At 39.0% G+C, this 15,565-nt stretch overlaps 1 protein-coding gene across 1 annotated transcript; it reads right to left on the bottom strand.

Annotated features, from left to right (window-relative positions):
- Positions 1-971: 971 nt before the first annotated feature.
- On the bottom strand, positions 972-5,828 carry LOC148678028 (G protein-coupled receptor 4-like). The gene is made up of 2 exons (XM_088630752.1): positions 5,761-5,828; positions 972-3,055 (listed from the first exon to the last, which is right to left on the bottom strand). The coding sequence occupies exon 2, from the start codon at positions 2,943-2,945 to the stop codon at positions 1,941-1,943; it is 1,005 nt and encodes a 334-aa protein (XP_088486878.1). The 5' UTR covers positions 2,946-3,055; positions 5,761-5,828; the 3' UTR covers positions 972-1,940.
- Positions 5,829-15,565: the final 9,737 nt, after the last annotated feature.

Raw genomic sequence — 15,565 nt, 5'->3', positions numbered from 1 at the left:
TACTTTATTTTGATGTTTTTTAGCTGATCATTTTGTGCACAGCAACTCATCGTCGGTGTCCTGCGAAAAATTATGTTGTGTGTCTTTATGATCGACTTAATTCTAACATTACCATAGCCGAAGAAGGCTCCACAGCCAAAACGTTGTTTCTTTTCTTCTTAGCATGGAATAAACCTTTACTTGTTCCTTCATTCAAATATTACTAGTCCAAAAAATATATTAGAAATATTAATCTGTCTAGTTTATTTCTACTAGAATATATCCATTTGTTTTCTAATCAGTATATCCAGTACAGGTTTGGATGGGGGCTAATTTTATCCTGGCAAGCAATAGGCTCAAGGCAGATTACACCCTGAATGGGACACCAGTATATCTCGGGGCACACACTCACACCAAGGCCAGTTTTCCCAGAAGCCAATTAACCTACCGGTATGTCTTTGGACTATGGGAGGTATCCAGAGCACCTGGAGGAAACCCATGTGAAAATGGGGAGAACATATAAACTCCAAACAGAGCGCACCCCTGGAATTGCACCCAGGGCCTCAGTGCTACAAGGCAGCAATGCTTAACACAGTGCCACCGTGCCACCCTCAGTAATATGTGTAATGTACCATACATATGTATTGTAACGTGAGTGACTGAGGTTGGCACCGTGATGTACAAAGAAATGACTTTTGATGTACAGAAAGCGCTACTCCCAAACCAAAGAGGTAATAAGAAAATAGGAAGTCTTCCTAGCTGCTGCTCCATTCTGGCACGAACACACACAGTTGACTGTGTTTCCTTCGGAGTTTTTTCGTTTCCTAGGCAACCGCATGGTCTCCTGCCTCTCCTGAAGATACGACCGCTGTAAACCCGGGTTGTCTCTGCCAAACGTTAACCTGCTACAGTATGGTTTATATTTTAATGTACAAAGGCTAAAGTAGTTTCACGAGGAACCTACTGAGCACATCCTTAGTGCAATTTGTTTTCACAGCTCTCCCACATCCATTGGACTGTACAGTAAGTTATATCTTCGCTTTTAAAGGAGTGGTACCGTTGGGATTTTCTAAGACTAACCTTCACACTAAGCTTAGTCATAACCTTATAACAGGTGATAACTTCAGGAATCACTCAAAAGCAATTAAGTGAAACTATATTGGAATAGACAACAATAGACTCACCAAACAGCTGGCCTTTGCTCTTGTCATACACAGACTTCACCAACAAAAAGACGATGACATTGAATCCAATGTGATTTGAAGTAATTTGTAGTAGTTGTTTTTGCAGGATACCAAAGTTTGATGTATTAAGATTGTCATTTCCTGCTTGCAGTGTACCTAAAAAATGACACCTCTCAAGCCTAGTAGACCACAACACATTCTGCAAACCATATTCTCAGAAAGTACAATGGTGCAAACAGAATTGTATACTATGTTTACTATAAAAACGTACTCTGTAACAAACATTCATGCTTCTGCTTCCTAAAATGAGTTTATCTTTTTCACAACCCAAGTGTTTATCTCAGAATGACTCAGGGAGTGCACAACTTGCCTGTTATTAAAACCGTGGTATTAAAAAACTCTCCAAGGTAGTGTATTACAAAGTATCATAACACTAAAAAACATTTGAAAATAAAATACGTATTCGCTTTTTTTGTCTGCTTAAGCGCATTTTATGAACATTTCAAATAAAAAAATGAAAACCCACAAACAGAAAACCATATTAGGACAGGAAACCTCAAAGCAGTTTCAATCTATACACAAAGAAAGCCATCACATTTTACCATGGAGATGAATGTCATTTTTTGATGCACAGAAGACACAGTCCCACTTTGTAAAAAGTTCCCATGAAACCCAACTCTTTACTTGAGCCAATGATTGAAAAAAAGCTTTTCCTTGGAAAACACTTTAGCCAGATGAAAGCTCTCAGCGGGGCTGTAAAGACCCAGATTCTTCTCATCAGACATGAGAGCTGGCCACCTGGTGCTGTGTTCCTCCAGGTCTGAGTGAGATAGACGTGGCCCCAGCTGTTGCATTCTGGGCTTCTTTCTTTTGCAAAAAGGAGAAAATGGTGATTAACTTTTTCCTCAGGTCCTTCCGTACAAATATATACATTACTGGGTCTAGCACACTGTTTAGGCTGAGTAATCCCATAGCCACCTGGAAATAAATGAAGATTCTGGATTCGTAATCACAACTGTCCTGGAGTGTGAGTATCCCAATGTAGGCTACATAGCACATGAAATGGAAGGGCCCAAACACCAGCACAAACATAACTATGATGAGAGTTAGCATGAGCAGGATTTTTCTCTTCTCCTTGTCCCGTATGGATGTCACATTAACAATATTCTTCTGAATGCCCCGGTAGATAGACAAAAGAAAACACAATGGCAGGACAAAGGTGATAGTCATGGCAATAAGCTGGAACTGTGCAAAGTCTTTCTCGGTTGGGTAGGTTTCCATGCAGTGATCAAGAGGTGCACTTTCAAAGCCGAGGCCAATGCCTACAGAGCTGCAGATAGTGACAAACACCCACAGGAAAGCACAGAAGATACAAGAGTTCCTGACCCTGATGTGCTTTTGAAACAACAAAGGATGTGTAACTGCCATGTACCTCTCCAGGAAAATGCAGCACATGAAGAAGATGCTGACAAAAAGGCTGATCCAGAAAATGCAGCCAATGACTCTGCAGGCAGCCTCCCCAAAACGCCACTTGTGGTCATTGCTGAAGTAGTCAATCCAAAGAGGTAAGGTTAAAATTTGGAGGAGATCAGAGAGGAGCAGGTTGATGACAAACACAGGGAGGATGTCCCCAGCCTTCAGGAGGCTGTGGAGGCCAAAAAGAGCAAGACAATTAAAGGGAAGCCCAACGCAGAAGACACAGCTGTACAACAAGGAGAGGAAGAGTGTGTCAGAGGAGAAATCGATATTGTCACAGAAGCTGGAGTTATTTCTGTTGCTCATTTTCTTTGAATGCAAGAAGGTGCAGAGTTTGAGACTTCACAGTAAATTCAAAGATGGATACAGTGCTCTATGAAGCGCCTAACAGGTCTTCAGCAGAGTTGAAGAGAAATCTGCAAAGAAAAAAACAGGAAAATACAAATATCAAGATTGTGATCAACCAATAACTGAGCACATAGCATGCGGGGTCTCTTAAAAATATATACTGTAGGTACTAATTTCCACTAGCGATTTTCCTTTTGCCAAGTCATTCAAGGATATCGACCTACGCATGCACAAGTAATGTCGTCTCAGTTCTTTTCTCCTTTTTTAAATTGCTCATTTGTAAATGCTACACCAAAACAAGAAGGGGAAAACCTAAGCTTTATACATTAAACAAGTACATTGTTAAACAACATGAGAGAAACCATGACAAGTCTGCCCACATAACTGAGGAAGAAAGAAAGCAGAAGATGGGGTCAATGAGAGCAAAGAGAGGACTATGTCTATACAAACATAAAGAAGAAAGAGACTGCCACTCCACGAGTAAAGTCAAAGCACAAAAAGGTTACAAATGAAATGGTGCCATTTGGCCCACTTACATCATTTTCTATAGGCTACAGGACACATGTCCTCTGCGCTACATGTGGTTGACATGACATTGTACTCTTTGCAGGCTCAGTACTTCTCAGCAAGAAGGTCCTGTTATAGACAGAGTAGGGAGAGGAAGATTGTCTCTTGTTCTGTCACTGTTCAGTGCTGTTCAGATTGTTGTAACAGGGCCATCCACTGAGATTACTCAAAATGGTGGTCACTGATGCAGAAGGAACTCCAGCCACATCCCGTGTGGCTTACACCATAAGCTCTCTAAAGTGGAAGTGCCTTTGAAACTAACAACAGGGGGCAGTTTTTACACTAAGGGTTGTGGGATCCTGAACACACTACCTAGCCAGATGGATAAAATCCTAAAATCTAGGTACCGAAATAATCTGAGCTAGGCTGTCTCATTGCCTGCTCTCGTCTTTAACTGGTATTGAATTGTACTTGTAATGAAATGCTGGTTCTGAAATATCTCGACCATCTTCTCAATTCTTGTATCAAATGTCTGACAACATCTTAAACAATAGCATCTCTGATCATGCCAGGCAGTTTCTGGAATTCGTTCAGCTCTGCTCTTGCCAGGAGTCAGTCATGGCCTCTCAGAATACTAAACTTTATTTTTCTTAACAAATTTCAAATTAATTGAAGAAGTTCGAATATGTAGCTGCAAAGAAAAAAGGTTTATTCCATGCTGAAAGGGAAAGAAAAGAGATACAGCTTTTCAGCTGTGGAGCCTTCTTCGGGTGTGAGGGAGAGAGGTAAACAGCAGAGAAATTAAGCTTGGAAGAACAAAAGACAGAGTAAGTAAGAAAGGGTGAGGAACAGTGAGGAAATGGGCATACAGTATAACAGATGAGAAGGAGTGTCCAAATTCAGGGAGAACTGGAGAAGTGTGAAGCCAAAATCTGCAAATGAATAGAGAGGATTAAGAAGGAGATGAGTCTGTCATTGAGGAAGGGGAAAGGGGAAAGCTGTGATCCAAGTTTCAGGATAATTGTTTGTTTTTGGATGTCTTTCTGCATAGGAGTTCCAAATAGGAGTTCCAATATCCCTCTGCCAGGATGCAGATATAGAGATCAGCAAGACTGTTGCCATTAGAGGTGAAATGGGGAGCTGTATTGTTTGGAAAGATCTTCGATCTTCACAGCTCTGACATGTTCCCTGACACGGTCTGCCAGTTACCTTCCTGTCTCACCAAAACTAAATAGCTCGGCCTTTCTCTGCATTAGATGCAATAAATGAGGTTGCTGGAAGAAATACACACTTTTAAAATTAACTTCACAAAGCGTTTCACAGGAAAAGTAAAAAAACAACCAGTTAAAATGAAGAATAAAACCCACAGTTAACAGAGATAGGAGATAAAATAAGCAGAAGGAGCCACAAATGGATCAGAAATGCAGTAGAAGATGCAAGGAGCAGACACCAGTTAAATAAAGGGCTTTCTGGAGAAGAGGGTTTTGAGCCTGGATTTGAAAGTGCTCAGTAAAGGTGACTCCTCGGACACCCTTGGGGATTTAATTCCAGAGCTCTGGGGTGTAGCAGCCGAAGGCCCCTTCACCCATAGTACTGTATGTAAACAAACCTGGGAGACAAACCGGAGACAAACCTGAGAGACAATCAAGAATTGTTCTGCTGTTCGTCTGGCAGTATCTCCTTCACCAAATTTAACTTCACAGGTATTTCGAGACTGCTGTCAAACCCAACATTCATTTTTGTTGCTTTCTTCCTGTGCACATTTCACATTTGTGTTTCAGCACTTCAAAATTGTGTACTCATCCATGCCACAGTAACTGTAAACTGCTGACATGATCATTCTCAATAATGTGCAACTAAAGTGACTCATAGAAATGCTGTACATTGATTGATAAAAACATTAGTCAAAGTAAGAAATGTATTTTATGGGCTCAAAATTAAATTGACCATTTACTTTGCTTAATTTACTCTTCCAAAGAAACAAAATGGCCACATTTTTAGACCTATGCAGTTTTGAAATTCCAGTACTACCCCTTTTATCATTGGGAAGACACATTAATGTGCATCTTATTATTTTGCTAAATTAGCACAAAACTGAAACAAACAAAACTACCTAAATCAAAGCTGAAATGATATATAAATAAAAAGACAATAAATAAAAACTCTCTCTGTGTTAGATAGCCTAGTTAAAACCACAGTGCATACTGTATATAGAAATGCTTTTTAAATAGTTTACAATGTAGGTAGTGAAAACAGATATTCTTACCTCTGGACACTAAAATGGTTTAGCTTTATGCGTTGTGTGTGTTTTCTCTCTTCTGACCTGGTGGTAAGGTCTTGGTCAGGAAGTCACTGCTCAATGTATAATGAAACTGAGGCATGTTAAAAAAAGATGCAGGGTATATGTTATAGTGCCACAGTAAGTTTCTGTACACATTTATGTTGGTACACATTATTAGGTGTTGTACAAATAGGATTATTTAGAACACTGTGTTGTTTAAGAGAGGAATTTTACAGAGGGCAGCAGTGGTGAATCCAGTTTCTGCAATACCTGGCTAATGAAAAAAAAACGCTCATTCACACATTTCATTTTTGACTCTACTGGAGGAACTCTACATGGTTTAGTCTGTGTTTGCATGGATGTGGAGTCCTTGGAACGGATGAGCATTGAGAGGAACACGAGGCAAGACTGCTCCCACTACTCTACATCTGCTCCATGTGTGAGTGGTCTGCTCACAAAGGTCTGCTGGGAGCAACCTTTAGCAGCAGGGTGGTGTTGCTTTGTGAGCTAAGAGGCTTGAAGTGTTACTCCTTGCATGGGAAGTAATGCAAAATGAAGCTAACTGGCTAAAACCAAAGTCTAGACAACTGTGATTGCAAATAACTTGATCAAAGCACAGATAGCAGTCAATAAAACTGAACTAGTAACATCCTTCACTTACTGTGGGTACAACCTACACCGTACTTGCAGAAGCGAGACAAGTATCTGCTTGAAACGGATATGTTTCCACAGAGATATGTATCGCAGCAGAATTAAAGATCTATAATGTGGCCATTCCCCTTGCACTTTTTTACAGGTCTGAGATGTTGGAAATCGGGCTCTTTTGATCAATGGCACTCACAATGGATACTTAGTGTTCATGTCATTGAGTGTATTATCAACGCTGAGATCTGCTGTTGAACAGTGTCCACAGCAGTCAAGACTGGGGGGCTGTTGTTATTTGGTCATGTTGCAAGGATGGACATCTTGTTCAATCACTCCAGAGCCCAGGATGGGATCATCAAGGGCCTGTCGCAAAGCTGGAGCCATGGCTGACGAGGGCGTGCACCTCTGAAGCCGGTTGCAGACTTCATAATCTTGACCGGTTCACTGGCCATTATATGCAAACTTACAGTTAATACAGTCTCCCTGATACCGGTTGCAGTACACCCATTTTTGTCACTCTGTGACCCAAACATATATAAGTTTTAAACACATCTTTTTAAAACCCAGCTGGAGTTTCATTTCTGAGTTTATATTTTTTGACGTTGTTATTGTCAGCCATTTTCCCCTGTGTCAGTCATGACCTCTTTCCGGTTGCAAGCACTTCTCTAACATAATTTTTTGCTTGTTGTCCCAAAGAGGACACTAAAGATCCCAACAAAGAAAACAAGGTCTAAGTTTCCTCACGGACTATACATTTGTGTTTCTGCTACATCACTTACGGTGAAAGCTTGCCTTGCTAGACACCTGCCCTTTTTTACTGAATTGTCTATAAAAGGAATCCAGTAACCTACAATTTACAAATAACAGCCATATAACCTAAGTGTAGCACTTAAAATGGTTACTGAAGGCCTTTACTATTGGTTGTTCACAGAAATGAGCAAATAAAGTTCCCTATTGTATTAGTTCCCCTTGGTGGAAACATTTAAAAGAGTAAAATAAAATGCGTAATGACAATAGGTCTGTTTCTGTGCCTAGTGTTCTTTGATTGCTCGGTTTACACATTTTATGCAGATTCATTATAGTTGTTGTAAACCCAGTTTATGAATAAAACAGTTACTCAAAGAAACCTAAATAAACCAAGTACAGCAGGTGTTCTGGGTCTCTATCTAAAGTATCAGTACTTGAACTAGGAGAAGCTCTCAAACTGGTCCAATTAAGCAAATACGGTAACAATCCATTCAGGTCATTGTGAGTCCTACTGGAGTGTGAAGCTGCAAACACGGGACTGGGAATGGGGTCCCCTGTTTTACAGCAAGCGATCAAGTCTTCTAGGATCAGAAAGTAAAAGTTTGTGAACAAAAAAAAAAACTGCATTGTTCACAATATGCATATACACCTGAATCAAAAACTTGAAAGCATGTTGTCCCAAAAAAAGATTTTTCACAAAAGCTATCTGTCATCTGTACAGCAGTCAGGCTACAGCTTCCATTGCCTATATATAAACAACTGTGATGCCTGTTTGGTTTGTCTGCTACAGGCAAAGTTTGTTCCTAAAATTATAGCATCTTAACCCCAGGCAAAGTGAATTCATTCACAGAGACTTACAAAGACTCTGGTACAGATTTGTTCTAAAAAACGTTAACAGCATTCTGGTTTCTTTCACTCTGTGTCTTTATATGGCTATAAACAGAAGATCTCCATTTTTGGTAACTTCGCTCAGGGGACCTTTCCACACTTAACTCCCTAAGAACAGCTGCAATTTTAAGTTCATGTTTCATGACTATTTGAAAAGGTTTTTAATAAAATCAAATTCATTCCATGAAAAGTGCCGTCTACTCATTGTGACCATCGGTTGATTCTGATGAAAATAAACTTCTACTCCCTGTGCTCTGGTTTCTTCCAGGGTTTCTTCTTGCGTTGGCCTGGTGTCCTGTCCAGGGTGTCCCCCACCTTAAGTCCATTTATAGGATAGTATCCAGCTCCCCTGTATAGCATATAACAGCTGGAAAATGGATGAACTTCTGCTCCAAACTCATAAGAGTATTGGAGATGGTAGTTTTACCAAAACCTCTCAACTACTATTATTATTATTACGTCACTGCAACAAACTGTTTACAGAATTCCATATACAGTACCTCCAAACTGTTACTCTTTTCATGAACTACAACTGCACCACACTACTACACGGCTACAGCACAACAATGCTCCCCAATCTCTTTCCTACTGCTCTCCAAACTAGATTTAAAATCTGAGATTCCATTGTAACACCCTTATTTATATAATAAATCCTACTAATTAAACCCATGCAAGAAAGCGCACATTTCAATCAATTGCACAATCGATGACGACAGGTGAGACTATTTTTACATCTTTGGAAACTAATCCCCGCCTTTGAGCGCAGGTTTAGCGCCCTTTAGTGGCAGACCCATGAATATTTCTGTCCCTGAAGAGGAGCCTCAGGAAGAGACAAGACTAAACCTAGATTAAATAAACCTAATTTAATTCTATTCAGCCTATGTTTTACTATTTTTTACTGTGGCATACATGGGGAATTGCGATTTTGCAAAACATTAACTATTCATTAATTATTCAATTCAAATTAACACAAAGATTATCCTTTTTAGGTATTAGAAATTTAGGATGAAACAAGGATTGTGGAGACCGGCAGGAGTTTATAAAAAGCAGAGAATTAGGTTTGTGATTGCTGAAGCAGAACCGCCCCCTCGTGGCCAAGAGTAGGACTGCACATGTCCGGTAATTTCATATTTTATTACTTACAGTTCCTTTTAAAAAACAGTCTCTTAAGAACAAGAAAGGGCTCCGATTTAATCAATTAAGAGAGTAATGAGTTCAATTAGGTAATTAAGCTTATATACTAACATTCCCTTCCCAACAGACTCACTCTCTCTGAAATGTAGTTTCAGTTAAGCAGTAAGCTCGTTTGGCCATGTTGTTCAAGATGTTAATAATAATAATAATAATAATAATAATAATAATAATAATAATAATAATAATAAACTTTATTTTATATAGCGCCTTTAAAGGTGGCTTCTCAAGCGCTTTACAGGATGACAATAACATCATCAGGGATTAACACAGGGATTGCTTCCTTTTCATTGTAGTGGCAATAGTAATGCATTTCTAAAATGACGTTTCCCAAAATGTAAACCTTTATTTCTGCCCTGACAGAGAATTGACCACATTTAGCTCCAGAAGCCTGAAGGTTTGCAGCTTCATCTGTAGCTGTTAAGCTGCTTATTACTTATTGGAATTAAACTGAAGTCTACATCTATGAAAGGTCAATAAATACAATAGTGATGGGTCAAAATATTCCTCATTCCAAGAAAACCTTAAATTACTTCCATTTTCAAAACAGTCCAATCAATTGTTCTTTTATCACAAACCTTACTTGATGAAAAAAGCTGGCAGTTTGTTAGTGACGCTTCAAATTAAGGAATCAAAGCTGTAAAGCTCAAAAATTTAAATATATATATTTTTTTGTTTTCTCTTTGGTGTATATTTGTAAATGTGCTTTCAGCTTTTAAAAGGCTAAATGGGATTTATAATTGGTATCAGCCCAGTAGGAATTTCTGTGTTTTATAACTTAGCCCTTGTCCAGGGAGTGTTGCCTGAAATATAACCAATTAGACCAATGCAGAAGGAAGAAATGCTCATTGTGGGAGTATCACATACTGTGTTACTCCCACCTGTGGCAGTTCAGCTAGTTTAAGAGTCATTTAATCAGAAACACGTTGAGGGGAGGCTGAGGTCATTAGAAATGACCCTTGAAGTAGGGTATTTTTTACACTCAGGACTGACTGAAGAAACACAGTCTAAATGAACAAGCTGATCAATTAAGTCATCAATTATAATTAGAGAATTAGATCTCAGTTGGAATGACAACCTGCAGTGTTCCCCCAGGAATAGGGGTGGGGGACCACTGGTTAAGGAATTTAAAGAAAAAGGCGCATTTCTGCCTGAAGCCCCAGACCTGCCACTCTGTGTTGTCCTGTTGTACTTAACCTTGTTTTTCTCAGTCTTGACAATGGGGCTTAAACCAAAGGCCAATTTACAGCAAATGTTCATGCATACTGTAGTTTACTCCTATTCTCCATGAGCTGTGTTGTAAAACAGCAGCAGTTAAATAATTAAATATCCCTTGTTTAGCAATGTAATATCTGCATAATTTATTTCCATAACAGCCTTTAGCAGATTCCTACAGATTTTTCAACATAATAGCTTGCTGTATCTAGGATTTGTGTCACTTTTTTTACTTAACAAACCTTTTTTGTTAAAGTCACTGTTATGGCGAAAATCAGGAATTGACTGAGTGGTTTAGTCAATAAGTGAAATAATTATTCATAACCCCCGACTAGTATTTTCTAGCAATATACCTGAGTGGCTGGTATAATTGGAGGCACGTAATTTCTTTGTTCTCTGGCACAGCTTTGGTGAGAGGAGTAATAATCCAGGCACACACGGTTCAACAAATATTTATTAATGATCACAAGACAAACTACACTACACACCACAAAATATACAACACACAACTTACTCTATGTATAGTATTTGCAAACAAGGCATTTGAGAGGCCTAACATTCTGGTCATCCAGAAAACCCTAGACTGCTACTAAGCATTAAACTCATAATGTCTACAGAGGCCACGTAAGAGAAGGACTGCCTTCTAACTAAATACAATGTAACCTTCTGTTGAATCTCTCTCTCTGCACCCCGAATGCCACAAAATAAATGGGAGCCTATATCCCTATCCATAAAAATGCAGGAAATATGTTTCTAACTGAGGTATCTTTTACCCCAGAAAACTAAATTCCATAAAAACACAGACAAGCATGTTCTCTCTAGTAAGGTTCAAATGCTTAACTCCTGTCAGGTTTCCATGCCTTTTTAAATGGATGATTTAAGGATGACAAGTGCTGGATTGTGAATTTTCAGGATCTGTGTTGGTCACCCCTGACCCCTGGATATAACACTGCTAACCCTGATCCTATACCCTGGTTTCCCTGTGCCTGCTGATTCTTAACCAGATGCTGATTGATTTATTTGTCTGTATCAGGTCAATTTGTAAATTTGAAAATTTACTTTCAGTCCTTCAGTCAAGTGTGTTTCCTGAACTGTAACCAATGGGACCTCTGCAGTAGGGAAAACGCTCACTGTCTGATACACTCGCCCCTGTGTTTCCATCATAAATTGATATAAAAGAGCTTTGCAAACAAAGCTTTCTCTTTACTCTTAATGGTCGGTCTGAAGAAATCGTGTATAATTATGTATGAAAAACAACACACTCCACACAGAATGTTTTCAAAATTAGGAAATGAGTGCAGAAACAGGAAGATAGAAGTCTACTCACAAGAAAGTAGATTAATTAAATACATTGAGAAGTACTGGAGATTAACTGCTCATTTGGGACAAAAACCAGCGGGGACAGAGGTCCCACAACATCAGGTGACTGATTTATCAAAAGCGCTCTGTATTACAGTAACTGATCTGCTGTAACAGAGCGTCTTCTCGAGAACTAATCTGCGGTCTGCAGTTCCACTATGGACCAGAAGAGAGACCTAAATATCCACAATTTTGGTTTGTCAGTTGTTTCTTAACAGACCAGTAAAGAAGGTGCTGTGAAAACAATAAATCCATGCTACTGTCGTTGTCACTTACGACAACATTGTTGTCTTTATCAGTAGAACTTCCATTATCACATATCAGTGGGGATTATTTCTTACCTTTTAGTTGCTTCCTCACATAGTCTAGAAAGCACAAACGATGTGTCAACGTGTAAACCTAACCATAAATGTTTTCTCTACCTCCATGTAACACTGACTTCTCATTAAACATTATCTTTAGGATTTGCTTTTATGACTTCTACAGAGTTTATTAATCCTCCTTTTTTGGTACAGGAACTTGACCAGTTTACTAACTGCACCAGAATCTAGATCATTGATATAAATTAGGAGGAACAGTGGTCCTAAGTACACTTCCCAGTGGTATTCCATTAATTACATCATCCCAATTTGATCATTCACACCTTAACTCTGCTCTCTGTGTTTTATTAACCAGTTCTCAATCCAAATACGTGCTTATCCTTGAATGCCTCCTGTCTGCAATTTGAGAATTTAATTTTGTCAAAGCCTCCTGAAAATCTAAATATATCATGTCATATGTGCCTTTATATTCATTACTGCTGTTACCTGTTCATATAACTTTACCAGATTAACTAATTAAGATCTACTTTTAGTAGTCCAGTTTAGTCTTCTTCTAAATCCATGTAAAATAACTCATAAACTCCTATTCCCAGACAAAAAAAAACACTCTGGTTTACTTGTTTCATCTGTTTGAGTTACTCGGATGTTAACAACAACAACAACAACAACAACAACAACAACAACAACAACAATAATAATCCTTACACTTACATAGCATTTTCTGGACACTCCACTCAAAGTGCTTTACAGGTAATGGGGACTTCCCTCCACCACCACTAATGTGCAGCATCCACCTGGATGATGCGACGGCAGCCATAGTGCGCCAGAACGCTCACAACACATAAGCTCTCAGTGTGGAGGAGAACAGAGTGATGAAGCCAATTGATAGATGGGGATTATTAGGAGGCCATGATTAGTATGCCGAAGGTTGCTGCAGTAAAAACTACACTACTTTTTCTGGTTTGGACTTTAAATGGGTCTCTTCAATGATTGCTGTTTGGCTGGAATAATTTGTGGGTAAGTACAAACAACGCAACATGTGGACAGTATCTTGTGAATTTTGTGGACAGTGTGAATAATAAATGCAGAACATCCAGTGGTGTGTTAGGCAGTGCCTGTTAGCAGCCTTCAGCAAGAGTGGAACAAGTAAAGATGAATCTAAACCTGTTCTTATAGAAGCTTCTAAGCACTATGTGATGGAAGCTCATAAAATACCCATTATTTGCTTTAAATGGGTAGTCAGGTATTTCCATTGAAGCCACACAGAGTATATCATTGGAGAGCTTGTCCTGGTTTCTAGGAGTGAAATGACTAGAGGGCACATGATGGAGCATTTATACAGCTGAGTGGACTGGAGCAACTGGGGTCCAGTACCTCATTTTAGGTGCAAAGAAAACAGAAAAAGAATACAGAAATCAAGACAAGCATTGTTTTTAAAGAGATCTGAAAAGGTGTGGGGCCTGCTGGGACCTGAAAGAAAGAAGGGTCAGTCTCCTGACAGAAGCAATAATTTAGAATTGACCATTTCTGACAATTCAAAAGCTTTCGAAACTCATTACAAAAAGTTCAAACAGTACAGCATGTTTCCAGGGCGCAGAGACTTTGTGAGCAGTCTAAACTTGAACATCCTTAAAGTAGTTTTGTAAAAGTGAAACCAGCTTAAAACAGACTGGAGGTACCGTGACTCATAAGAAAGACAGGTTAATATATAAAGCCCATAGGATAGAAAAGCTTTGTGCATATTAGAACTGTCACAAGCTCAGACAAGTCACATCCCTTCATCTATAGTGACATCTTGACATATCAGCTGGAAAAGATGTACCATGTACTTAGGTAATTTAAGTTTGATAGACTGAACTAAATTGAGTTTGTATCCTATTTCTGTTAAAGGAGACTATTAAAGCAAAATAAATGAGCTGTAGAAAGTAACACGGTTATAAAGTTTCAATTAAATGAGCTTTCAATGAGGGCAAGCCCTTAGTTTGATGTGTATACAGTATTTCTCAATCCATTTAAAAATGTTCAGAACAATATCAATCTACGCAATTTTTTATTTTACGTAAAATATGTGTTTTAGATTTATGTTTTTGATATTCATACTTAATGGGTCATATAAAAAAACTCCTCTATGTAGAAGCATTTACATATTCCCACACCTAAATAAAAGTGTCTCGGTTAAAAGATATTTGGCAGTAGTCATCCGCATAATATAAATCAGTATATTTGTTTTTTTTTTGCCCTCCACATACAAAACCTTGTCATATATTTGAATATACATACTTATTTTAAAGATTGAATCCAATTGAATCCATAATGAAAGAAAATGAGCTACCCCAGTTCTCTCACAACACATACCCACCTGTGGAGCAGGAGGTCCACCTCTTGCATGAACATCTGAGTCAGGCTTTGTGCGGGCCAAGCTACCAGATCCTGTGGATTACATACATGTATCAGCTCTGTATGTGTGACATATTGTATCAATGACAGGTGCACTTGTTTAAAATGTGTCATGGATCTCTGTAGTTGGAGATTCACTCTATTCAGGGAATAATAGATCAATCTTTGCATTTGAAAGTAATAGGAGCTCCAATTACTTGCTCAGACGGCAAGGGAGTCTCGTTCCTGACCGGAAGGTCCCGGGTTCAATCCCAGGGAGGGGCAAGCGATGTAGCTTGCTCTAATTTCTTCCAGGCGACTCACAGGTCCACAGCCTGCTTTCTAAATGAGTACCGGGGGTAATAGGGCAGCTGGGGAGTGATGCTGACCACACCACCTCAACCTCCAATGTCTGATGGTTGAGAAAAATTGTGGCCCTTGCCACTGATTCCCCATGTGCCTTTATGGCCTGAAAAGGGGACCTTACATACCTACCATTTGAAAATAACATCAGTCAACAATCACAAAGAGTCATTTACTCACAAATCTAAGCCCTGGACTACACTTGGAATTTGGGCTCATGGATCGGTTTGCACGTTTCCACAACGAATAAGACATTCCAATTGTCTAATGATTCTCATGTCTGTTGTCAGACATCTTGGTAATCCCTCTTTGTGAACCCTTAAAAATCTTTCAAGCAAGTAATTTCGTAAACTCAGCTCACTGACTTACTGTAAACACAGACAAATCAATAACAGCATACTGTACTATGATAAACAGTTTAGCATTTCTTAAAGACTCTGTATGATAAAAGAGAAAGTTGCCCCCTGGAAATTGCTCAAGAACAAGTTATACTTATTATAATGTCTAGATACAGTGCTTGAAGCTAAAACTGTGATCCAGCTGTAATGGATACCTTTTAATGAGACATACACTGCTTAGTATACCGTAAGAATGCTGAGCTCCATTGTTCCTACTGTGTTTCTGTTCTTTTAAGATGTCTGAGTCAGCTGACAACAGTAAAGATTAATCTCCTCAGTTTCTGTTCA

The sequence above is a fragment of the Lepisosteus platostomus genome, chromosome 1 (assembly GCF_059453375.1).
Source record: "Lepisosteus platostomus isolate fLepPlt1 chromosome 1, fLepPlt1.hap1, whole genome shotgun sequence".
Classification (NCBI taxonomy): Eukaryota; Metazoa; Chordata; class Actinopteri; order Semionotiformes; family Lepisosteidae; genus Lepisosteus; species Lepisosteus platostomus.
The sequence above is the reverse complement of the archived record's forward strand: the minus strand, read 5'-3'. Positions and strand labels throughout refer to the sequence as shown.

Excerpts from the sequence above, each read along its gene's own strand:
- LOC148678028 (XM_088630752.1), bottom strand. The coding sequence starts at position 2,945 with ATGAGCAACAGAAATAACTCCAGCTTCTGTGACAATATCGATTTCTCC.